The sequence below is a fragment of the Cannabis sativa genome, chromosome 8 (assembly GCF_029168945.1).
Source record: "Cannabis sativa cultivar Pink pepper isolate KNU-18-1 chromosome 8, ASM2916894v1, whole genome shotgun sequence".
Taxonomy (NCBI): Eukaryota; Viridiplantae; Streptophyta; class Magnoliopsida; order Rosales; family Cannabaceae; genus Cannabis; species Cannabis sativa.
The window spans coordinates 45,510,884-45,537,171 of record NC_083608.1 but is presented as its reverse complement, the minus strand read 5'-3'; the positions used below and the strand labels follow the sequence as shown (position 1 = coordinate 45,537,171).

The window sequence follows — 26,288 nt, the reverse complement described above, 5'->3', positions numbered from 1 at the left end:
TGCAATAAGGTGAATTAGTGATCATCAGTTGAAGCTCTATATTAATTATTATTTTTAGTTGAAAAAGTTATTAAACAAGCTATAAATTAAAGAATAGGTGAAAGTATTTATATATAGCAATAATTGTTTATTAACTCTAAACAAAGAAACTTTAATATGTCAAACTAAATCGACATAAAACTCAACTGATCTGAGAATGAGTGAGTAATAAGAAAAAAAAAAAGAATTGAAGAAGAGAGAGCAAATTAAGCAGAAGCAGCAGCCATTACCTGTGCATGCATGTTACGTGTCAACCAAATTCAAAACTAGCTGTAGAAACAGACAAATCAGAGAAAGAAGAAGAAATAAAAAATATATATATTATTATTATTGACTTATGGTAAAAGCAAAGCAAAAAATGGCTGAAAGATATTAATTAGAACCAATAAAAAAGCATTTGCTAGATGCAAGTTGGGGTTAAAATTGCCACGTGTCAGAAAACCATTGGTTGAGTATCCTAAACATTAATACACAGGATCATTTCCACCCCATATTGACGACAGCTCTTCCCAGTTCCCATGCCACCACGTAAAACCAGTCTCTCTTCTCCCCGTTTTGAGCTCAAAAAAACCACTCCTTCTCATATACATATATACACAACATCAATATATAAATATATATATAAAAAGATCCAAATGATGATGAGAAAGAGAGAATATGGTTTTCACATGGTGGTGTAAAAAAGAAAAGAAGAGAGAGAGAGAGAGAGAGGGGTAATGTAATATATAGGTTAATATATATATATATCTATTTAGGTAGAGGGCATTGATTTGTGTTGCATGAAATCAGAACTTTAAGAACAGGTGTAAATGGTTCTCTACTATACTCAGTTTACTTTCCTTTACATCCGTCACTCTTGTCTTGGTCCAACCCTAACCACCCTTCACCACCACACTTCTCAACGCTAACCCCACTACACTACTCTTCTCTGGTTAACTTAACTATATATACATACAATACACACACATTTGAATCATCATCATCATGATCATCAAAAACAATTTTCACATATGGTATCAAATGCATAGTTCACATTTGGCAACATTTAACCAACCCAACAATTAAAATCCCCCCGTGTTGTATTCACCGAGATTAAATTCCAAAATAAAAAAACCCTACTACTACACTCTTCTTTTCTTTTCTTTTTTAATTTTTTTTTTATTTTTCCCATTTACCCATTATAGGGTATAGCATAAATATGAGTATTAGAAGTACTACAATGTGAACAAAAAAAGAAAAGAAAAAAAGAAGAAAGAGAGAGAAAGAGAAAGAGAGAGAGAGATCTGTTATCAAAGTTTGAGTGAATGCAGATTGCACAAATGGCATGATTTTCAGTCTTTCTGTGATTGTGTGTGTTAGATCGCCGAGACTATATACCCAAGTTTTAGATTCCTAAAAATAGAAAGAGAAGGATTTTTTTGGTAAGTAAATATATATATAAGTGTTAGTTTTTCTCTTTTTTGGGTTTCTCTTTTTTACAAACACTACTACTACTACTACCCAACCCAACCCACTAATAAACTCTTACTACTTCTACTGTTGCACCACTAGTAATACCCATCTCATCTCATATATATCTTCTCATCACTTTTTCTTTCACAGAAAACCACACACATTATCTATATCTATATATATATATATATATATGCATGATGAAGATGATGATGATGATGATGGAGCATCAAAAGCAGCCACTACTTGTACAAGTCCGTGAGCGTAGTCATCACCGTGAACAGCAGCAGGTCCAGGGGAATCGGGTCGACCCGTTTGTTTCGGATCCAATCGGGTTGACCCGAGACCTACCCACTACTGTTACTCATAGGAAGAAGAGGTTACCCAGGCAGAGACGCATCAACCTTCATTTCCTCTTTCCTAATCCTGGCACCTATTCCTCCTCCTCCTCTTCCCACGTGCCACCATCCTCTCTTCCTTCCGCACGTGTAAGTTTCTTTTTTTAATTTTTAAAAATATTTATAATTATTCTTTTTAATGACAATGTGGTGCTTAAGATTTATTATTATTTATTTGTCTATATAATTGATAATTAATAAGAGATTTATGTACTACAATTTGTTTTTTTTAATTACATAATATAATGATTTCAGGTTTAACTATCAATCAATCAATCGATTTAAATTTTGCAATCAGACTTAATTAATTAGATGTCTCTACTAAACTAGATATATAGGACTAATATTTGGTTATACATTTCAATGATATTAATTAATTAAGTAATATATATAGCTAGTATAGTAGACTAGTAGTGGTATCATCATTGTATTTTGACTATATATAAGTGTTTTATTTTCTTTAATTTATGTAGAATGTATTTTTTTGCATAATGTGTAATATATATTAATTCGATTAATAATAATGTAAAATTAATTATAACTTATATTTATGTATATATGTGTGTGATTGATCAGGGGATTGATCTAGGGAGATTGAGATTCCTGTTCCAGAAAGAGCTCAGAAACAGTGATGTTAGCTCTCTCAGAAGAATGATACTCCCTAAGGTACCAAAATATTAATTCTATGTATATATATCGAAATCGATATATATATATAGCCTCATCAACAACATGATCTATTTTAGTTTATTAGTGTAGTTATATATAGTCATGACCACATGGATAAATAATTTACATCGAGAAATTACTATTTTATTAGAATATAGTAGGGTTGAATTATAATAATTAATATTTATGATTAAATTATTAATTATATATATGGCCTATGGGACTGTATATATTTATATCACATTTCACCAGAAAGCAGCTGAGGCTCACCTTCCAGTCCTTGAATCCAAAGAGGGAATAGTCATTAATATGGATGACTTGGATGGTCTGCATGTATGGAGCTTCAAATACAGGTCAATTTAATTATTTAATTATTATATATATATTTATATATAATTCTAGGTAATATAGTAATAAGATCTTATATAATTTTTAATTATTTCAGGTTTTGGCCTAACAACAACAGCAGAATGTATGTACTCGAAAATACTGGTATATACATACATGCCTTTTCTTTTTCAAATTATATACAGAAAAAGAAGAAGAAAAAAAAACATTAATATTAATTTTGATTTATTAATTAACAATTTGTTATTTGACAATTTTTCTTAGGGGATTTCACTAACACACATGGATTAAGACTTGGAGACTTTATCATGGTTTATCAAGATAACGAAAACCAGAATTATGTAACACAATTTAATTTTAATACAACTTTTCTAAATTTTTCATTAATTTAATTAATAAATATAATTAAAATATAACAAATAGTATTTTAATTTTTTCTTCAGGTGATTCAGGCTCTTAAAAAGACTAGTACTGAATCTACTGATCAAGAAGAACAACAAGAACAAGAACTACAAGATGATCATGATAATAACAAAGAACAAATACTACTTCATCAAAATCATCATCATCATGATCTTGTTATATATACAAATAATGATCACATAAACACAACAACAACAAGTGTGAAAATGGAGGCACCATGTTCTCCATTTGAAGAAGATTATTACTTGAAGAGTAGTAACAACATAAGATCTAATCATGATGATGAAACAAACATGTCTTTCATCTATGACACTACCAATTTCTCAAATGAGTCTCTGCTTGACTTTTTGGGTGGTTCTTCTATGACCCATAACAACAACTACTACTCCAAATCAGGACCTTTTGGGAGTTTTGGCTCAGTGGACAACTTTTCTCTTGATGACTATTACTGATCATTAGTACTACGTACTATACTACCTCTCCTACCTTTTTAGTCTCTTTTCTACTTAATTTTTTGAGAAATGTGATCAGTTTGACTTGTTCTGTTTTTTGTTTTTCTCTTCTTTTGGATGCCCTCTACCTTTGTTGATGATCTGTAAGATGTATTTTGGTTCATGTGTCAAAACACTAGACACATGTATATATATGATGATGTAATAAAGAGTGGTAACTTAAGTTAACAACACTACTACCTTTCTTTTTTAAGGGGAAATTGTCTTATTATGTAATAATATATTAAATGTATATATTTTATTCACTACTCATAGCCCAAAAATTTAATATACATTGTTTCATCATCAAATTTCACAAATGGTAATGTTATTAGTAAAAATTTCACAATATTTTATTACTAACAAAAATGCCCGTCTAGCTCAGTTGGTAGAGCGCAAGGCTCTTAACCTTGTGGTCGTGGGTTCGAGCCCCACGGTGGGCGCTTTGTTCACATTTTATTATTTTGCTGTTAAGGACAGATTTTCTTCCTTTTTGCTGATAAGGACAAATAATTTGGTCCTTTTTTTATTGAAGCTTCGTTCCTCCTATTAAAATAAATAAATAAATTTCCATAAAATCTCATTTGATATATAAAATTTGATATTTATATATTTGATCTATAGAAGAGAGAAAGAGAAAGAAAGTTAGTGTTTATTTGGTTCAAATTTTTCTCTGTAAATCGTATCAATGGCGAATAGGTATTGGGTGGTTTCTCTTCCTGTTCAGGGATCTGCTTCTTCTCTATGGAATCGTCTCCAAGAACAAATCTCTAAGCACTCCTTTGATACTCCACTCTACAGAGTCAGTGTTTTTTCATTTTGCGATTGGATCTGATTTTCTTGTCTTTTCTTTGACATTTTTCTTCCTTCATTCTTTCAGTTCAATATTCCTAGTCTTCGCGTCGGAACGCTGGACTCGCTTCTCTCTCTCAGCGATGATCTCGTGAAGGTAATTTACATTGAATTCCATTCTGATATTTCATATATATGTGTTTGTGTGTATAACTTAGAATTTGATTCGGTCTTACTGGAATCTACTGATAATTTCACGGATTTAATACGATTTTTGATGATTTAGTGGTGAATTTTTGTTGAATTGGATTTTCTTCTCATTCTATTTGTTTATATTTCGCGAATTTTGGCGATGATTGGAGTGTGCAGTCAAACAACTTCGTTGAAGGAGTGTCTCACAAGATCAGAAGGCAGATCGAGGAGCTGGAAAGGGTTTCGGGTGGCGAGAGCAGCTCTCTTACTGTTGATGGAGTACCTGTTGATTCGTATCTCACAAGGTAAAGTATCTTCTGTATTCATTGATATCAATTTTATTATGTCTGAGGTTCGATTTCGATAATTTAACTGTGAACGCTCTCTGAGTTTTATGATGTTTTGGCTTTAGGTTTGTTTGGGATGAAGCTAAGTATCCCACCATGTCTCCTCTGAGGGAGATTGTGGATGGCATTCACAGTCAAGTGGCTAAGATTGAGGATGATCTTAAAGTAAGGCTTCTTATCTTAACAGAACCATTTATTTCATTTGGATGTGATTTTTGTTGATTTCATTATTGATATGGCAAATGAGTGTGAAAGAATAAAGTAGTTTAACAAAAAATTGTTGAAGAGATTATGTTGTGTGGCTCTTATTGCTTGTGAGGTTTATAGTTTCTTCTGCTGTTGAGTTCATTTATGTTTTTAGCCCTTAGCACTTGTAGAAAAAATAAATAATTGGTTAAGAATTCGAGTGAAGAAACCTGTAGTTTTACAAAATATTGAATTGATTATGTTGATAACTTGATAGTGAGATCAAAATATATACAAGTTGTAGATGCAGAGCTCTTATTGGCTGAGGTGTATGGTTGCTTCTCCTATTGGGATCATTTATGTTGATACCACTTTGAACACATAGTGGAAGAATTAATTTCATTGTAAATTATGAAAAAGAGTGGAAGAATAAGTAGTATGTAAAAATATAGTGAGTAGATTATGTTGATAACTTGATAGCAAAATCAAACAATCCAAGTTATGAATGCAGAGCTCTTATTGGCGGTGAGATTTTTACTTTCTTTTGCTATGGAGATCATTTAGGTTTATATCACTTAGAGCACATAGGAAAACAATTTGTTTCATTATCAATTAGGAAAAAATAGTGAAAGAAAAAATTTGTTTTAACAGTGATATTGAATAGATTATGTTGATAATTGATAGCTATATTAAAAGAATTCAAGATGTTAAGGAATAGATCTTGTGAGGTTTATAGTTCCTTTGCTATTGAAATCATTTAGGTTTCTCACTTAGAACACATGAAAAGAATGAAGCTCCGGGTCTACGCATCTTGTGCAATAAGTAAACCTATTCACTGCGAAGCAGCTTCCTTACATGAATGATGATATAAATATGTATTTGTATATATAGACCCAATCAAAAAATTTAATCTTATTCCTTTTGTTTTAGGTGCGTGTGGGTGAGTATAACAACGTGCGCAGTCAGCTTAATGCTATCAATCGAAAGCAAGCTGGAAGGTAAAAGTCATTAACTAAGGTTTTAAAGGCTACTATTTATATTTATTATATGTCCTAACTGACCTACCTCCTGCCTTTTTTCAGCTTAGCAGTCCGTGATCTTTCTAATCTAGTTAAACCAGAGGATATCGTTTCTTCAGAACATCTGGTCACACTGCTTGCAGTTGTTCCCAAGTATTCACAAAAGGATTGGCTGGCGAGCTATGAGACACTGACCAACTATGTGGTAATTTACTTTTCTACTTTCAAATTTCCAACTTCTACTTATGAAACATAGACTGCCTTTTGCTCAATACAATGTTCGACTAATCCATCATAAAAATTCCTGAATGAATTGTATTCTCTCATGAGCACTTACTGTTTTGTTGTCTCATCAATCTTAATATCTTTTTAATCATTATAGGCTTTTTCCAGGTTCCCAGGTCCTCAAAGAACCTGTATGAAGATAATGAATATGCTCTTTACACTGTAACACTATTCAATCGTGTTGCAGACAATTTCAAAACAAGTGCACGCGAAAAAGGCTTTCAAGTGAGTTTGTTGATTTACTATTGCATACGATTTTTTCTTTCCGGAAATTAATTTGAGCATGGCCTTGTAGTTAACTTATGGATTCTTAAAATCTCTGTGCATAAATCTCAATGTCTCTGTTTGTTAACATATCTTCATATGTTTTTCAATACTTTTTAATATTCCAAAAGGTAGGTCGATCCTAATATTTCTGAGATTTTGCTGGTACTAAGATTTGTGTATGTTCATCATGGTTTAGATTCGTGAATTTGAATATAGTCCAGAAGCTCAAGAAGGTCGAAAGCAGGAGCTAGAAAAATTGGTGCAAGACCAAGAAGGTCTGAGAAGCTCTCTTTTACAGTGGTGCTACACCAGTTATGGCGAGGTATGTATATTTTTTTCACTTACATTGTTTTGAGCTATAAAATTTCATGGCAGTGTTAGAAGTAAAATTTGTGAAAATAATGATCTTTTTGATGTATGATATAGATATTTATAGGATTTCCCCAAGTATTCCTACGTAGGCTGTGCTTTTTAATTTTTAAATAATTTGTTGAGTTTCATCCCTGTAGGTTTTCAGCTCCTGGATGCACTTCTGTGCTGTACGGATCTTTTCGGAGAGCATTCTTAGATATGGGCTGCCACCATCTTTCTTGGTAAGTAACCTCGTATTTTTCTTTTTTCGACCACAATTTCTCATTAAACTCTTGTGTTTTGCCTAACTAACTGCTTTAATTATGATTCCAGTCATTCGTTTTAGCTCCATCTCTGAAGGGTGAGAAGAAAGTACGTCATATCCTTGAAGGGTTGTGCGACAGTACAAACAGGCAAGTAGTCTTTAACAAGAACTCACGTTAATTCTAAGAAAAGTCATACATAAAGATAATACACAGTATGTTTTTAACTTGTCTTTAAGTACATCTTCAGTGTTTCTCGATTTTGCAGTATAATACTATTTTGTGTACTAAAATTGTTAAAAACGAACATCATGTAATACAGTTTAGCCTTTATTGCTTTGCATTTGCCTTGCTAATTCCTATTAAATCAGAATTGTTTTCCCTATTTGCTGCATTGAAAACTAAATCGCAAGCTTCTGATTAAAACCAAGTAACATAAAATCGAGTCTTTCTAGTGTTTATAGCTGACAATGTTGTTATTATATGGTGCAGCACATATTGGAAAGCTGAAGATGAGGTCGGAGCTATGGCTGGTTTAGGAGGCGAAGCTGATACTCATCCGTACGTCTCCTTTACAATTAATCTTATTTGATCTGAGATTGTTTGAGTGAGATGTGGAGTCATTCAGTTACAGTATTACAGTTTCTTGTCCATTATTTTGAAGCCTGAACCTGCGGATTTTTCTCTCCAATAAAATAAATGTGGGTGGGATAAACAAAACAAATATTGTATATTAGAGAGGAGGAGGTGCATTATTATTATTATTATAATTTATGGCCATAATTCTTTGGGTTTGTTTAATTGGGATTCGTGAGGGTTTTTCATTTTTAATGAGAAGTATAAATTGTCTTAGCATATATCTTGAACTCGTTGCTAAGAAGGAACGAACAGATTCGACTCTCTTTAAAAGGGTTTAAAAAGCAAAATGTTATTGCTTTGCTTTACCTTATTTATTTGTAATGTATTTGTATTTATTTTTTGTTATTTTTTAAGACTTGAGATTTCGCTATCGTGTTCCGTGTAAAAAATAAAACTATTTCATATAATTGTGTTTAAGCAATGGTAATTAAATATTAGATTTTAAATAATTTAATATAATAATTTTTATAAAATATTGTTCATTAATTATGAGGCATTATTTTTAAGTGGTGTCATGCTACTTGGTACTTTATAACAATTTTGTTTTCAGGTACTAATTTCAATTTTTTCAATTATTAAGTTTAAAAATAATTTGTGGTATAAATATTTTTATTTGTTGCATATAATTTAACAGTAATAATATTTTTAAAATAAAATTTGACATTAGCTCAAATTAATAAATTTTTATTTTTTAATTAAAAGTTAATTTAAATATAATTATAAAAAAAAATTATTGATAACATGTTATTTACCTACAAAAATTTTATAAATATAATTTAACCATTATTATTTTCAAAAATTAAATTTAAATTTTTAGTTGAACTGAGAATTTAATTTGAATATTTAAATCACAAATTATTTTAATTTTGCAGGAAATAAATTTGCAGTAATAATAATTTTTTTTTTAATACGATCCCATAACTCGCCTCCCACACTAACCCCCATACCTCCAAGTGGTTGCGGTAAAAGTAATTGAGGATAGGTGTAAACTAATTTACCAAAAAAATATATATAAAGTAACCTTTAAAAAAATATTCCCAAAAAAATAATATATAATAGAAATCCTACTGTAATTCTTAATAACGGTTTTATCATTATGGTTCAAATAGTATAAAATGCACTTTTATATTACACGATAAGATAGAATAAATTTGTACGTAAAGTAATGAGACAATTTTAGTTTTGAGACAACACAAATAAGAGTCAAAATTAATAACATTTTCAAAATGAATTTCAGAGAGAAACATAAAGAAAAAGGCATAGATACCATGCCAAACCAAGCTTAATTTAACAGAAAACAAATCACCCCCATATTTCCCCTTATTTTCTTGTTTGCCTACAATCTAAGAGGGGGCCAAAATAATAATCCTGACATGAAAACTCCAAATTTCATATTTGACCTAAAACTAGAGTTTTTTTTTTTTTCTCAGAAGGATGAGAAACAAAACTACCTTCTGAAAAAAAAGAAAAAGAGATAAAATTTAAAAAATAGAAAAACAAAAAAGTCGAAAAATTGGAGAGAACCTCCCATTTCAAAAGATTACTCCCTTGAGAACCACCATTCAAGCAGATCAGCAGGCTTCAGCAACCCACCACCACCAAACCCCTCCCCCCTATGTTTATTTTTAATTCCTTGAAACGATGTTTTCTTATCTCAGTTACATGAAACAATAAAATAAAAACCACTATTATATGATTTCGTCACCATTTAATCATATTTTTACGCCTTTGCTAGCTCGGTTGCAGCTGGGGCAGCAGGAGCGACACCACCGGTTGTTGGCCTGTTAGATCATTATACACCAAAATAAGAGAATTCAATTAGGGAACTCGATGGAAACAAACAAAGAAATGAGGTTGGAGGAATACTTACAGTCCCACGGAAACTTTGAATGCGTCGTAGATACCCCATTGGGCTCCGGTGAGAGTTCCGATCATGACAATACGGAGAGGAAGTCCACGGGTGAAGAGACCCAACATACCAATCTTCTTTACAGCCTGTGCAACAATAAAAAGAGTTAACCTAAAGAGGAAGAGTAGGATTCAAGAAAAATTAGAAGCTATTGGCGATTAATGGCGCACTCACATCACCAACAGTTGCTCCCTTTGCGTTGTTAAGGAAAGAGACGAGATTGTCAGCGGGATGAGACACAATAGCACAGAAAACACCAGCAACGTATCCACCGGCAAAACTCACACCGAGCTGAAGTTCTTTGCTGCATTGGTCCTTTGGTCTAGGAATACCATACTTGTAGATCATCTCAACGATGGTTTCGAAGGATGCAAACTTCATCATAGTGTCTGCAAGACACAGAAAATTACTATTGTAGCCAACAATCACAAGTAATGATATCATAACTCAAAACATAAGATCAATATCAAACACCACAAGCCCAAAGATAAAGATAAGAAGGAACAATGAGCAACAAAATACTTATAGCAAAGATCAAAACAAAAATATACACAAATATCACTTACATGGTATTTGACGACCCCAGAGTGGAACAATTCCCTTGTACAATCTGCACAAACCGGTTGTTCAGATAGATGCAATACACTATATCGAGTTTTCTTATTAAAATTGAAAAGAATCAAAACAATCCAACATACCCTAGTGCGCCTTCAGATCTCACGAACTTGGGAAGTCCATCTGACAAACCACGAGCAAATCCAGGTTGAGTTTGAACCCGGACCTTCACAGCCTCAAATGGGCAGAGAGCAATATCTGCTATCACCTCGGCAGATGCAGAACCAGCAAGGTAGATCAAAGTCTTGTATTTGGCAGCATACTCTGGCCCAGCAATGTCAGAGTAGTACTTCTTGAAAAACTCATAGAATCCAAACTTGCAAGCACCCTGAGCACTGTAACCAAGTAGAGTAGGCACCCAACCCCTGAAGAATCCCCTGACACCTTGCTCCTTGAGGAGGATCCCGAAACCAGATGTAATACTTTTGTACTTGGTAGGGTCAATCTGCAAAAGGAAAGCAAACAAGAATTAGTCTACAACAATAATTGTCTTAGGAAGATGCAAAAACATCAAACGAAATAAATTTCACACAAGAAAAAGGAAACAAATGTTTAAGCAGGTGAAGAAATAACATAGAGCGAGACACATTCAAAGCTATTAATAAAACTAAACATTGAAAATAATGCATTAGTCATTGTGTATATTCAAAATCACCACCTATAAGTATATAATCTAGATATAGAACCTCTGCACGTTCCAATTATTGATTGAAAACATTGCATTGAAACATAGCCATTTGCAAACACATTTTTGGACAATTGAAAAGAAAAATAACTCTCCGAGCAAGCAGAGCTAGAATTTCATATAAAACTTGTAACAAGAACCACGTAAAAGATTACTAAACATCAGATGAAATCATTTCACATAAAAAAGGGAAACAAATGTTTGAGCATCATAAAGAGGGATTAATTCGAAGCTCCTAGTAAATCGAAACATTGAAAATTATGCCTTACTCATTGTGTATATTCAAAATAACTACCTGTAATGTAAGCTTATATTCAAGATATAAAACCTCGCAATTCCCCACTGAAAATATTGCATTGAATCATAGCCATTTGGAAACACATATTTTTGGACAATTGGAAAAAGAAAAAATAGCACAGCGAGCAAATGTAGAGATAGAATTTCACATACACGAACCACGTAAAAGATTACTAACATAGTATAGATCATCTTTGCTTTAGTTTTTTGTTATAAAAAGATCGATGAAGCAAAACCATAGATCTAGCACTTCTGGTACGTTTACTGTTTAATTAGCTAGAATTTAAACTTCTAAAAAAAAAAAAAATTAAAGTTTGTGTTATAAATTCAACAGTAAACACCTACAAATCAGTTCATATTATTCAAATATTGAAAATGACAAAACACAACCATGAAGAAAGACTCCGGGATCAAAATGCCCTGAATATTTTAAATTGCGATGAAAATATTTTCGGAATAGACAAACATCGACAGAAATGCACAAAATATTAATACATTGAACTCGTATAGCAAGAAAACAACATCGCAGATCTCATCAAACAATAAATTGTCACCCAAACCTCACCGATCTACATAATTCCACACATTCAGGATCTCACACGGAACAAAAACCGAAAAACAAAGCACCGCAAATCTAATCCAGCAATAATTCTAACACCAACAACATATCAAATGAAATCAAAACAACGGATCTGAGAGAATCATACCTGCATATTACACTTGACAAGGTCAAGAGGAGTAACAGCCATGTGAGTAAGTCCACAGCTAAGGATTCCACCGGCAGTACAGGCGGCGTAGAAAGCGGGAGAGTACATCTCGATCTTCCTACCAGACTCAGCTGGAGAAGGAACAACGAAAGCTTTCCTTGGAGCAACAGCAACAGCTTCGACGTCGGAAACCGATGGTGAAACGGCGGTGGTAGGGCGAGCCTGGAGGATTCTCTCGACGGCCATGGCCTTAGTGGAGGTGGAAGAGTATAGGTAGCTAGGGATTAGAGATTGACGCGATGATTTATCGGAGAACGCCATTGGAGAGAAAGGGAGAGAGAGATCGAAGGTTTGGAGAAGAAGAGATTTTGGTTTTGGTTTTTGGGGAGAAGAAAGCAAAGTTAGAGAGAGAGAGAAAGGGTTGTGAGGTTTGATTCTCTCTCCCAATCTCTCGCTACCAAATGCTTGTTAGTGAAATGTGTGAGATTCCGTCTTTTTCTCCTCTCTTTTTATTTGCCCTAATAATAATATAACAGCGTTTTTTATACGAAGACAAGTGATGTCATCCACCTTTCTAAATCACCCTCTCTTTCCCCTCTTAATTTCGATTTTTGCCATCCTCTTGGTATGGTGCTATGAACTCAATGGTAATGTCTCCAATTTTTTTTTTTAAAAAAATAAGCATGCATTTATAGAAAGAAATTAGATTACCTAGTCATTACAAAAGAGTTCAAGCGAGATGGAAGAAACAGGACTAGGCTTAGAAATCCGTTGACTTAGAAATTTAGACTAGACTTCTAAGTCATACTCGTTCGCTAGATTGGCGAGAATAAAATACTTGTTAAGACACAGTAAATTTATAATAATTCACTCTCTATATCGCAACAGCAATGGAGTTACGTCTACTTCAAGTTTTTATTTCTCACGAGATGGAATTACAGAAAAAGACTAAGTGTCAGAAGCTCCAATTTCTAGAGAGAGTAGCTCTAACCTTGTGAGTAGTTTTCTAAATATGAAAAATGAGCTAAGGGAGCTCTTCTTTTATAGGTGAAGGAGACCCACAAAATATGAGAAAAATAAAAATTAGATGTTTTTGACCATAGAGGATGGTGATAGTCATTTTTTGGAGCCTGGCGGGACCCGCTACAGGTAACATGGAGCTTATTTTCTTAACTCCTTTAGGTGAAATTTGAGGTTAATAGCTTCAGAATTACGATTTAAGTGTGATACATGACTTGATAGAGCATTGAATTAGCTTTGAAACGCAAGTTGAATTGCGTAAATCATATCAATATTGAGTGAGTTATGGTTATTTTACTGAAGACAATTCATGATCCAGCGCTCAAGTTGACATATGACGTCAATCTATACGTTGGGTAAATATAAAAACAACCAAGGGATGTACTTTAAGATGCCTAAGTGATATTTTGACATCACTTAGTCAATTTTTGTGTTCTGTTAAAGATGGTCACTAGTTCTTGGAGATGTTGTTGCTTTGCGAAAATGAGAGACTCGAAACTTTTCATTTACGAGTGAGTTTCCCATGTTAGAAATGAGAAATGTAAAGTTGTAAATTTGACTTCTCTAACTTCATGGATCTTAGTTACTGTGAAAAACTAGACAAACAAGCAAAACAGAATCAAAATCAGATAAGCAAAACCCAGCGCACCAAGCCATTTGTCAACATGGGCGTTGGGTACTCATTCCCGAGCTCTCGAGATGTTGTTTTGATACTTTCAAGATTCTCAAACTTGAGGACGAGGTCTCCTACCCTGTTGATTGTCAACTTGGCGCTGGGCCTAGCACAGGTCAACCTGAGCATTGGCCCTGTTAATAGGGGCTTGGGTTTGTGGTTTTCTTCCCAAGATTGCTTGAATTTTATTTATTTTTAATGACGAACAAAATGCCCGAAATACTTTTATGAGAACTTGGTTAGAAATGGCCCAGGTTGACAATATGTCAATTTAGGCGCTGGGCCTAGTGCCAAGTGTCAACTTGGGTGCTGGGTCCCAACTTTGACCCTTCGAAAGTTTTGGTCCCCAAAAAATAGTTGAATCTTAATCTTTTCTAAAAACAAAGAAGATGCTTCGAAGAGTTCTTGGAAAATATTATCGAAATCAGCACAGGTTGACAAAATGTTAACCTGGGTGCTGGGCTAGCCCCAAGTGTCAACCTAAGCGTTGTGCCTTGCTTCTAGCACCTAGAAAGTGCAGTTTCTTTCCCGAAAGTACATATTTCCCTAATTTTTATGAAGATGAAAAATATTCAAAATTTAGATCGAACCAAATCTAAACCTCCGACGGCTCTAGCAGCAGCTCTCACAGATTTGTTTTTGGACACCTTTTCAAAAAGCCTCATTCCAATGAAGATAGTGTTCATCCTTATATACTCAAGATCCTTCTCAATACTAATCAATGTGGGACTTTAGATGTATACCCAATAAATATAAATATCAATTAAACTTAAATAGTATTTATAAGAAAAATTATACTGAAAAATACCAAGGCACATATCATTAGCTAAAATAACTCAAAAAGAAAAAATAACAAAAGAAAAAAAAATAATGTTCTTAAAAATGGGTTCCATCAAGTAAGTTAAAATATATCAAAATAACTTCATCAAGGGGCTCCATAGCTAAAAAGGGCTCCATCGAGGTTCTACAATATCTCCACGAGTATATATATGTATATATATATTTTTTTTTGACTTGGTGAACAGAGTCACACATGATTAACAAAGCAGCAAACTACAATCGACCTCTTCGAACCAGGATAGCTCATCGTCTAACCGAAGGGCATGTTTTGTCAACCATGAGCTGTAGAAAACAAATCGCGAGCCACATGGGACAAAACTACCCTTGAAAATATAGACAATAAAGTTATAACGTTTTCAAACAGCAAACACCTTCTCATAATTAAAAGTTGTCGCTAGAGCTAGCAAATCTGAAAAAGCATCGCAACACCAAACAAAAAAACACAATTATATTAGAATAACTATCTTCAAAATAAAATTAAAAAACAAAACTAGAATTAACACACAACCCATGTCACAAGTTCAACATTACAAAAAACTAAAACACCAACAAAATTTCTAAGAAAAACTAGCCAAATGTATCACCCTTTGGCTAGTAACAATATACTAGCACCCTAATTTAAAACTGTTGAAAATTAATGTCAAACAGATTATATTTAATAATAAATTTATCGGTAAATGCTTTTTAAGTGAAGGCCCTTCACAAAATAACCTACAAAATAAGAAAAATAAAATTACAAGAAAAAAAGGTAATGTGAAAGAATGATGGTAAATAAATCCCTCTTAATTTATAGGGAGTTAAAAAGATTTGAAATACTTATCTATTATAAGTGAAAGGTCGTTGAAGTATAAATTATGAGCACAAAATGTATTACTTCTCTTGTCCATTAACCATAACACAAAACTACCCTAAACAAATAGGAACAAGCCATAATAAATGACATAAAACGCCGTAAAAGGTACATAAACTGTAAAAGGCACATAAACTGTAAAAGGCACATAATCAATATAATAAGAATGATTAACATATTATTGCGTGATTAATTCTTTCAAAAGATGTCACTAACTAAAAAAAAATAACAATGTGATGGGAAAGCTCATTCATTATATTTTATTAATATTCTAGATAGTAGGCAAGTAAAGAAATAAACATTTTCCCACTTATTACCTTCGAGCCAAATATGACCTTAATGAAACTTATTTTCAAATATGACCTTAGTTCTGAAGGGGTAGGGGGGGCAAAAATTCAAGAAGTGGACTTTTTTTTTTGTTCATTTTTCAAGAATTATAATTTGTTATTATTGGTATTTGGTAGAGAATTTAGAGAATAATAATAGTACTAAAATCAAAGTCTTGATGAGAAAAAGAGAATGAAAAAAATAGTGCTTAAAGTCAAAACTAATATTTTCCCAAACATAATATGGTCAAAATTGATATTCTCCCTCTTACCATTTAAACATTTATTAGGTTATTGACTTATTTCTACATTTGGGTCCCATAAAGTGCCAAACCAGAAAATCGTTTTAAGGGGTTTACAATTTTTTAATGTCTTTCTAGTAAGATTTTAATGCATTTTTTCTATTTGATATTTGCACTTTTAATATTAAAAATGAAAATTGACAATTTAACTAAAAATAAATAAAAAAATCGATTAATTAGGATGTTCATCTTTAAACTTTAACATTACCAAATTATGTTTCTTGAACTTTTTTAATTGTTAAAAGATTCTTTTAAACTATTTAGATTGTTAAATTTAAAGATTTTGTCTAATTTTATTCAATTTTATTAATTCAGTAATTGTCTATGTATTAAATTATAATTCTAAAACTTTAATATATACTAAATCATATTTTTCAAACTTTAAAATGTACAAAATCATGTCTTACTAAAATTTAATTTATGTTAAACTTTCTTTATTAAAATTAGACAAAAATTCTTAAATCTAACTATCTCAATAATTTAAGAGAAATTTTTAATAACTTTAAAAGTTAAAAAAATATAATTTAGTACATATCAAAATTTTTTTTAAAAAAATATTCTAATTAACCTACAAAATTTATCAAAAGAAATAAATAAATAATTGAGGGCCCTCCTCACCTGTGGTAAGCATTAAATATTAAATAATAATAATAGTATTAGTAATGAAGGGGCGCGTGGTTAATGGCGTTATTAATTTATTTTGAGGTATTTAATGGCCTAAAATTTGAATAACTAGTCAAAAGGGATTAGTTGTAAGTAGAAGAAAAGGGATGGGAAATGGAATAGAAGACCAGCCACCCAAACCCAAAAGCCAAATCAAACAGAGGCATATTCCCCATTCCCCCATTATATGCATCTTAGGAAATCCATTTTTTTTTATTTAAAAAAATAATAATAACTAATAACTTAGAAGTCTTGCAGCTGGAACTTACATTTTTACCCTTTCTTTTTTCTTTTTATTATTTTTGCTTGAGCAATTTGCGGCGAAACCCCCTTATGTTTTGATTTTTATACACTTAACCCCCTTATTTTTATTTTTGGTAGCAAAACCCCCTTATGTTTTAATTTTTATACACTTAACCCCCTTATCTTTTTTTTTGGTGGCAAAACTCCCTTATGTTTTAATTTTTTACACTTAACCCCTCTATCTTTTGTTTTGGTGGCAAAACCCTTCAGTTTACTTTTCTTTGCAAATTTAAAGTTTTAGTTAAATATTACCGTTAAATACTAACTGGATTGCTACTGTATCGACTTCGAGGTTTTACCGTTACATATACAAAGGTGTATACAGTGGTCATCCAATTGATATTTAACGGTAATATTTAACCATGCTTTAATAGAATAAAGGAATTGAGAAATGATTTCTCTCATTTAATAGAATAAATAAAGCAATTACAGAGTATTTATATACAAGTGATATTTGGGGCGAAACTCTCTTAATATTTACAATTATTACATATATGATCCTAAATCCTAATAAAAAAATGACGGAAAAAGTACCTTATCTTATAATTTTATTACAGTCGTACTTTTTTTGGCCATCAAGTGTCAACTCAGAAACACGTGGCGACATATTTTTACACTATGTATTAAATAAGTTAAAAAAAAATATATCACCATGTATGTATTTTTGAGCTCACACTTAATGGGCTTAATTGACACTTAACAACCAATAAATAGTACAACTGCAACAAAATCGTAAGATGATATTTTTGCCGCTACTTTTTTTATTAAGGTCATATGTGTAACACTTACAAATGTTAAAGAAATTTTACCTTAAATATCCCAATATACCATGAGCTTTAGCTCAGCTAAATCAAAACTAACCAATAATGACTAACTACTCTACCAGTTTTATAACAAATTTCTAACTGAATATAGTTAGTCAATTAATTGTTTTCACCAGTTGCTTCTTCTTTAGCTTCAGCAAACAACCTGATATTAACTTTGTGAATCTATATAAAGATGTGTTTGGAAAGCCATATTGTAATTAGATTTATGTATAACTTGAGGTAATTATATGTTTTGACATGTTTGACTGATCATGTAATTATACTGTAATTGAAAGTAGTTAAGGAGTTTCAATTACACTCTCTAACTCTCATGACTTTCTATGAGAATTGAGTATAATTATACTGTGTAATTATTATAAATTTTTTATTTTTTAAATATTAACTGTTAAAAAAAATAATATTTTCGTGTCTAATTACTATTTATTTTGCCAAGTAATATATTAAAAATTAATATATAATTATCACTTTGTATCTTAACATATTTTATATTTTAAAATACGGTATATATATATATATATATTGTTACAAAATTTAATATTTTTAGTAGGAACAAATAAGTTTTAAGACTAACATAGTGAATTTCTCAAGTACCCAGTGGCGGAACTCCATATATCTATGGAGTGGCCATGGCCCCCCCTAACTTTTTAGAAAAAAAAATATACATAATATATAAATTAAATTAGAATAACTAAATTTTACTTATTAGAAAAATGTGATAATTCTCTTATTACTAAGCCTCATAATAAATAGTGAAGTTGAAATTGAAAAAGAAGCCCAAATCCAATAGCCTATTTAAATTAATTATTTATTTATAGTAAAAAATGACAAAAAAAATTATTAATATAATTTATTTTTGAAGAATACTTTTGTATGATTTATATTTATATGTGTTTTTATATATGTATCCTTATGGTATCCAATATCATATTAATATGACACTTTACAAGTGGTTAGCGGTTTTTTATATTATTTATTAAATTAAAATATTTAGGACTCAATATTATTTTACATGCCACTTTTTATAGTACTTGGCACTACTATAAGATGCTCTTTATTACTTCTTATTATTTTATATATGTTGTATAAAGCTAAGGCTAATTAGTAATTTGGCTAATTAGTAATTTTTCTCCTCGAACTTTGACATGTACTAATTAGTAATTAGTTCGGACGGAATTTTTAACGGCAAAAAAAGTTTAGGGGGCACGATTTAGTACATGTCAAAGTTCGGGGGGAAAAATTACTAATTAGCCTAGTAATTTTTCCCTCTAAACTTTGACATGTACTAAATCGTGCCCCTGAACTTTTTTGGTCGTTAAAAATTCCCTCCGAACTATTGAGATTGTTAAATTTAAGGACTTTTGTCTAATTTTAGTAAAAAAATTCTAACATGGATAAAAGTTCAATGGACGTGATTTAGTACATATCAAAGTTTGATGGGTCTGATTTGGTAGATATCAAAGTTTGGGGAGCATAGTTTAGTACATAAACAATCACTGAAACAGTAAAATTGAATGAAATTAGACAAAAGTCCTTAAATTTAACAATCTCAATAGTTCGGGGGGAATTTTTAACGGCCAAAAAAGTTAAGGGGGCACGATTTACTGCATGTCAAAGTTCAAAGAGAAAAATTACTAATTAGCCTAAAGCTAATTAACTTCTTATATTGATTTATAAAATACTACATACTAAAAAAATTAGGTGAAAATACATTTTATTTGGCCCCTCCTTATTTTGTCGTCTGGTTCCGCCACTGCAAGTACCCAACATTTTTTCTAAATAACCTCGTAAGTGCGCTTGATGTGACTTTTACTAGCATAGCATTGTCTTATATAAATTGGTGTGATTTGGTACTGTCTAATACAGTTTATTTAAATTCAAATATACAGAGAATCTGATATATTAAATTATAATAATAGTAATATTCCTTTTAGCAATGTTTTTGAGCTTAGCTTACAATGTAATATTTGAGCACCTTGAGCTAAGTAAAATGAAAATCCAATATATGACGACTGAGCTAAGGGACCCTTTTCTTTTTTAAAACATTTAACTATATTTTATTTTTTAAATAAAATAAATAATATCTATGTATAAATCTATATATTAGCCTTCTCTAATTTTTTTAACTTCATTTTTCCAGCCCAAAAAAACTCTCAAACTTCATTACTAGACCTTACACATAAGCACTTGTTAATTATTTACTTCACACGCATTTTTAGAGAGACAAACAAAACATGATCTAACAAATAATGCCAAAATTTATTATTATTCTATAGCATAAGAGAAATACTAATTACAATTTCTTAGTCAATTTCTACCTTCGAAATCACATGCTGAAATATTTTTTTAAATTTTTTTTTTTTATAACAGTATTCGTTATAGTTACAGTATCATTTCAGTAAATTTTTGAAAAATTCTGAATAGTTTACAGTACCGAAATTAGAGTTCTTCATATTCCAGTTTACCACGCGCGTTCAAAAAACTTCAAACGTATTTTCGACATGTAAACTATTCAAAAATTTTCAAAAATTTACAGGAATGATGTTGTGAGCATAACGAATACCCTCGTGAAAAAAAAAATTAAAAAAAATATTCCGACATGTGTTTTTGAGCGTGGAGGTTGATTAAGAAATTGTAACAGGAGATTGACAGTAACACTTGTACCAAAATTTGAAATATAATATAACTAATCACCTTAGATTCCTTCAAAATGACAAAAACCAATTGTTGTTACATAATTGTATCGAATCAAACGGTGATGAAACAAAAGAAAAACAAAACAAAACAATTACTTCTACTGTTCTAATTAAGTCTCAATATCATCTGATCTCAACACATAAAGCTATATAATATGCTAAATCTATAACTACAATATAACAACATAATAAAGTAACTTTCAATAGAAAAATACCACAAAGAACCCCATAATGCAATGCAAAGCCAATGAGAAGCCTTTTGGATTATTTGATTGAGCAAAAGAGACCCTTCCCACGAACTCTCCCGAGCTAGGCACAGGTGCAAAGGCCTCAGACTCAGGCTCGGGGGCGGGGGCGGGGGCCGCTGCGGGCTGATGAGAAGGGAAGAATGAGGACATGTTGGGCGCTGTCACGTACGGCAACACTGCTGGAGAGGCTGAGATTGCAGGCACACCTCTGCTTGTTGAACATGTTGCATTGCCAAGGAATATGGCTATGGTTATGGCTACTAAGGCAAATGAAAACTTGTATGATGATAAAATGGCCATTTGAGAGAATGAAAGATAGAAATAGCAGAGAGTTTTGAGTTGAGTTGAGATGAGATGAGAGAATGAGAGGATAAAAGGGGTTATGTATAGTGTGGTTGTGTGAGTGTTTATAGTGTTGTTTAGTTCACTCGGTGGGTATCACGGGATAGCAGTGCTAGTGTTAATTTTTTAGTGTCTTCTTTATGGTTTTTTGTGACATATTTGAGAGTAGGACAAACAGGTCTCTCTCTCTCTCTCCCCTAGATTATCTGCATTCATAAGAAAAATAAGGTAAAAAAAAAGAAAAGGGTATTATATATATAGATATATAATGCTAAAGGGGTCTAGATTTTTGGAGTGAGTGTGAGACACTTGTTTGATCCGATCTCTCTACCCCCATGTGAGTTATGACCCATGTTGGCTGTTATAGTTTCATTTGGTGGTGGCACGTGTGATGTGAGAGTAGAGTACCATCTCTTGCCTCAAAATCTTCTATATTGTTTTATGGGTATGCTCTAACTTCTTGTGCTACAAATAAACCATGATCACCTACCTAATTAGATATCGAAAGGGTCAAAATATTTGAGTTAATATTAAATAATCTACTCCTCAAAGATGGATTGAACTATGAAATGTGGCCAAAATATGATTTTTCTAGTGTTATGATCTTTACCTTGTCTTAAAAATTTTGTTATTTGGTGGATTTGATTTCACATGAATGTTTATGGCTACTGTTATACTAATCATACATTTACAATACATAATATTTTTCTTAATACCCTACTCCACAAAGATTGATTAAAGGTAATGGAAATTAAGTACGGAAAATAATGAACTAGAAAAAGTGGGGAAGGATTCTCTCTTATTTTGAAATAAAGTGTTAAACTTTGCAAGAAACTAACATGACTTATTTCTTTTTTCTTTTCATCTTTTGTCTTAATGTGCCTTATCATATTGCATACATCAAGAAAGGTTATGTTCCCTAAACCCCTCTGATTTTTTTTTCCCAGAAAATAACAAATGAATATTCCAAATAAAAAGAAAACATATCAAGTACATAAAAATTTCAGGTGAAGATTCAGATTGATTCCTTTATGAAAAAAAAAAGTCCAAGCTATTGAAACTGTGAATTAAGAGTAATAAAATATAAGAGTCACATGGAGGCCCAGTTATTTCCACTAGCACAGATTGAAGCACTGAAATCATAATAATCTAATTTAATGTAACAATGCCCAAATCTATACAATGAATAACACACCCTTTAAAGCATGAGAATTTGCTTTTAAAGGGAAAAAAACAAGAAGTAAATGACTGCCATAAGCTCATAAAAGTTTTCCCATTTTAAATAATAATAATAACAACTTATTTTCTTTCTATTACAGCTATAGTTACTCCATGAAATTGCTACAAATCAAAAGAATCACCCCATATAAAAATAATCCCAACTCCCACAACAATTTGGGAGCTAGTTAATTTAGAAACAACAAGTATTGCAAAGATGGTAACAAAAGAAGTGCAAAATGTAGTGCAACTTCATCCAACATCATGAGTTGCAGCATACATGTTTAGTTCAGAAACCAAACCGATGCCATTGCTGGGCTTTGGTCGATGAATCCATTGCGGAAAATTTTCAGGCTATATGCTCTGACTAGAGCAGTCTAAGGTGTGCGGTATCGTTCAACTTTTTTATCTGCCAACCAGTTTTCCATGAATGCTGCAACATCGTTACTGAAGAATCGTCTATGCACATCTTATTGGACATTAGCGGGCTGCAGCCAAGGATGCCAGTGAGGAGACACTTAATTGGTACTGAATGGCTAAAAATACCAATACAAGTTGGGGCATAAGAGGAGCTCCTGCCGCTTATATCATGTAGGGAGTTTCGATGATTGGACTCTTGAGGGGAAATTTCTTCTTCAACCTCATGATCTCCAGTTGTGGTCATAAACTGTAGCCTACTTTTTCCGGACTTTTTCCTTAGTAGCCCAGTTCCCTGGCGCTGCTGCCTCTGAAGCGCATCCCAGGGAGGTGCTGCGAGTGAAGACCCTTCTCGGTCATGGATTGAATTCGATAAAGAGTGAGGATTATGGAGTGGAAAACCTTGGTTCTCCATCGGATGGAGTGACGAGAAATCTGATCTTAACTTTTCAGGCAGCCCCAACACAGTCCCATTTAGAAAACTAACCATTCGAAACTCCACTTGCCTAAGCGATTCCCCTGAGGGTGGACAAAAATCAGGCTGAACATTGTCAATAAAGCTCAACATTTCAGCAGAGTATATCTCTGACCGAAGGCATCCCTCCCAATGCCCCTGACTCATCTCCACAAGAGCATCAGAAGTTTGAATCTGTTCCTCTGCAAAGTTCATTTCCTGCAGAATTTTTTAGTTGTACACAAATTTTCAACTTTCAACAGACAGCCAATTTAAACATACTATAATTTCCCGAATTCTACACTAAGACAGAATTAAATTTTGGTTGAATCTTCTTCACAATCGTTGTCTCAAAAAAAATCAATATTATGAGATTAAAGGCATGATTATTAGAATCAATGATATCATGATCAGAATCAGATATGAAGAATTATGTAAGTAGCTCAAATGGTCTCCCCCCCATAATAGCACTTGCTATAATATTCTGATTCTCAAATATATATATAAATAATTGGGTTAAATGGGATCCTATTTTCCAAAAATGTAAACAATGGATACTTCCAACTTTGTCTCGATCGAATCCGACTGCATTAATGTGATCAACACCATCAAGAAGAATTCTATTGACAACTCCCACCTTGGTTGGATTGCTAGAGATTATTGGTTTATGTAATCTTTTTAGTGATTTTTCTTTTTTTTATTGTCCTAGGCTAGGTAAGAGCGTTGCACATTCATTAGCTAAGTTAACACTTTCCACTTTCCAATGAATATCATATATTTGGTGAGCTGGCTACCCTCATTGTTGAAGTATAGAAAAATCAACTACAATGTATTGCCTATTCTAACCAACAATTTGAGCTTAATCTGGGACCAACTATAACATTAGGATTAAGGTTATTCTATAATTCAATATCACATCACATCAAACTACCAAAAATGGGAAAGAATCCACATTCTTACATTCCAATTCAAGCTCTAATCATTCATTTCACAGACCCAACAACAAAGAACATTTTTTTTTTCAACTATATAATTATTCAAAAAGCTGATTTAAATGTCAGAAAACAAACAAAGTTGAATAACAAATAATAGTAATAATAATACCTGACAAGCTGAGACAGCCATGGATCGAGCCCGATCCAACGGCGATGAGTAAACCGCATTGAACCGAATCCCTTGTGAATTCAAGAACACCGCCAAAGCCCTTGCTTGACGCTTCCCATTGGTGGTGAGTGCAGCCTCAGGGCACCGTCCCCCAACCAAATCAGGCCTCAGACTCAACTGACACTCGCCGTGACTAATCAAAAACACTTCGAACATCACCCGATCCTCCTCCATGGCATTAGACGAAAAACTTCGCGAGAAGACGGGAGGAGGCGGAAGCGGTGGGGGCGGAGCGAGCACATTGTAAGGGTCCCAAACCTTGATGGAAGGTCCGAGACGAGGCGTACCTAATGAAGATAGCTGAGGAGAGAGAGGCGATGCCGATGCATAACAAGGTAACATCTCCGGTTCTTGTTGAAGAACCTTCTTCACCAAATGATTATCCATTTCGTTCCTCCTTCTCCTGTCGAGCTCGCCATTGTGGTCTTCTTCTTCTTCTGCTTCTTCTACTCCTTCGTCGTCGTCTTCTTCTTCGTCGTCGTCTTCTTCTTCGCCATCTTCTTGTTGTTGTTGTTCGTGTTCTTCTTCTTCGTCACTATTTTCTGGAACTTGTATGGATTGAGAGGAACCCATTTGAAGATGAGGTGAAATCCCCAATTGAAATCAATCAAAATCAAAATCTAGAGGAATTGAGATTGAGAAGGGAATTGGAATTTGAATCTGCCATTGTTAGAGCATAATTGAATCTGAATTGAGAAGATCTATTCAGTTGTGTGGGAGAGAAGAGTGAGTTTATTATTATTATTATTATTATTATTATTATTATTATTATTAGGGTAATTACTATAAATACTATTTTTTTTAATTTTTTTTTTTAAATTTAGGGTTGAGTTTCTAAAGTAGTTTCTTATGTGTGTTTTTACATGCTGTTATATAATTTTTTGCATTAGGAGTTTTACTGTAAAATTCTGTAAAAATATATATATAAAAAAAAATTATTTTAAAGTGTAAAAATAAAAAAATTCTATTATTATTATTAACTTGAAAATTAGCTCAAAGTCATAAAAGGTATGTTTTTATGAGATTTACTGTGTTCCAAAGAAATTGTGTGAAGAGAATGAATGTGAAAATGTGATATAGACATATAAAATTTAGGTTTATGGATTGATTTTGTTGTTTTTCTTAATTACTAAGTGGATCTAATAGTTGTAAATTATTACAAAACTAAAGTACATCAAAATAAGTTTATAGTATATTTTTTTATAAAGTAATGTCAAAATTTATAATAGCTAAGTTGGTTTTTGTCTATTTTGAGTTCATGTGTTGTGGGTAGAGGCTGATATGTGTCATGGTGGCTAGTTATGCAAGAAAATAACATTGACCAATTATTTTATATTTGAACGTTGAACTCTTCCTTTGATTTTGAGTTTGTCATAAACAAAAGGGAACGGACTAGAAAACTACTCTGGCTTGCCTCAAATCAAAACACTTTAATTCTAGGGATTGTTACACAAATACACAAAAATAATATTCTTATAATTATTTTATAATTATTTTACGAAATTTTAAATATTCTTATAATTATTTTTATTTACACAAAATATAGTTTTTTTATATTGTATTTTTATTAATTT

General features: G+C 32.2%; 5 protein-coding genes and 1 non-coding gene across 6 annotated transcripts; 3 read left to right on the top strand and 3 right to left on the bottom strand.

The window, feature by feature from the left end:
• Positions 1-1,190: 1,190 nt before the first annotated feature.
• LOC115700313 (B3 domain-containing transcription factor FUS3) lies at positions 1,191-4,089 on the top strand. Its single transcript, XM_030627880.2, has 7 exons — positions 1,191-1,460; positions 1,642-1,979; positions 2,466-2,555; positions 2,811-2,911; positions 3,004-3,050; positions 3,171-3,247; positions 3,350-4,089. Exons 2-7 carry the CDS (start codon positions 1,689-1,691, stop codon positions 3,779-3,781), a joined length of 1,038 nt encoding a protein of 345 aa, XP_030483740.2. The 5' UTR covers positions 1,191-1,460; positions 1,642-1,688; the 3' UTR covers positions 3,782-4,089.
• A 101-nt stretch (positions 4,090-4,190) lies between these two features.
• On the top strand, positions 4,191-4,263 carry TRNAK-CUU (transfer RNA lysine (anticodon CUU)). Its single transcript has one exon. It is a non-coding gene; the product is annotated as a tRNA-Lys (tRNA).
• A 42-nt stretch (positions 4,264-4,305) lies between these two features.
• Positions 4,306-8,531, top strand: LOC115699644 (V-type proton ATPase subunit C). Its single transcript, XM_030627148.2, has 11 exons — positions 4,306-4,622; positions 4,701-4,769; positions 4,982-5,109; positions 5,217-5,316; positions 6,268-6,335; positions 6,420-6,561; positions 6,750-6,866; positions 7,105-7,230; positions 7,418-7,501; positions 7,593-7,672; positions 8,015-8,531. The coding sequence occupies exons 1-11, from the start codon at positions 4,509-4,511 to the stop codon at positions 8,112-8,114; spliced, it is 1,128 nt and encodes a 375-aa protein (XP_030483008.1). The 5' UTR covers positions 4,306-4,508; the 3' UTR covers positions 8,115-8,531.
• An 827-nt stretch (positions 8,532-9,358) lies between these two features.
• LOC115698893 (mitochondrial phosphate carrier protein 3, mitochondrial) lies at positions 9,359-13,033 on the bottom strand. Its single transcript, XM_030626096.2, has 6 exons — positions 12,375-13,033; positions 10,769-11,130; positions 10,637-10,680; positions 10,245-10,459; positions 10,032-10,156; positions 9,359-9,942 (listed from the first exon to the last, which is right to left on the bottom strand). The coding sequence occupies exons 1-6, from the start codon at positions 12,693-12,695 to the stop codon at positions 9,882-9,884; spliced, it is 1,128 nt and encodes a 375-aa protein (XP_030481956.2). The 5' UTR covers positions 12,696-13,033; the 3' UTR covers positions 9,359-9,881.
• Positions 13,034-21,071: 8,038 nt separating this feature from the next.
• Positions 21,072-21,419, bottom strand: LOC115700968 (uncharacterized). Its single transcript, XM_030628650.2, has one exon. It carries the CDS (start codon positions 21,417-21,419, stop codon positions 21,072-21,074), a length of 348 nt encoding a protein of 115 aa, XP_030484510.1.
• Positions 21,420-22,706: 1,287 nt separating this feature from the next.
• LOC115699696 (uncharacterized) lies at positions 22,707-25,478 on the bottom strand. The gene is made up of 2 exons (XM_030627223.2): positions 24,655-25,478; positions 22,707-23,769 (listed from the first exon to the last, which is right to left on the bottom strand). Exons 1-2 carry the CDS (start codon positions 25,285-25,287, stop codon positions 23,047-23,049), a joined length of 1,356 nt encoding a protein of 451 aa, XP_030483083.1. The 5' UTR covers positions 25,288-25,478; the 3' UTR covers positions 22,707-23,046.
• Positions 25,479-26,288: the final 810 nt, after the last annotated feature.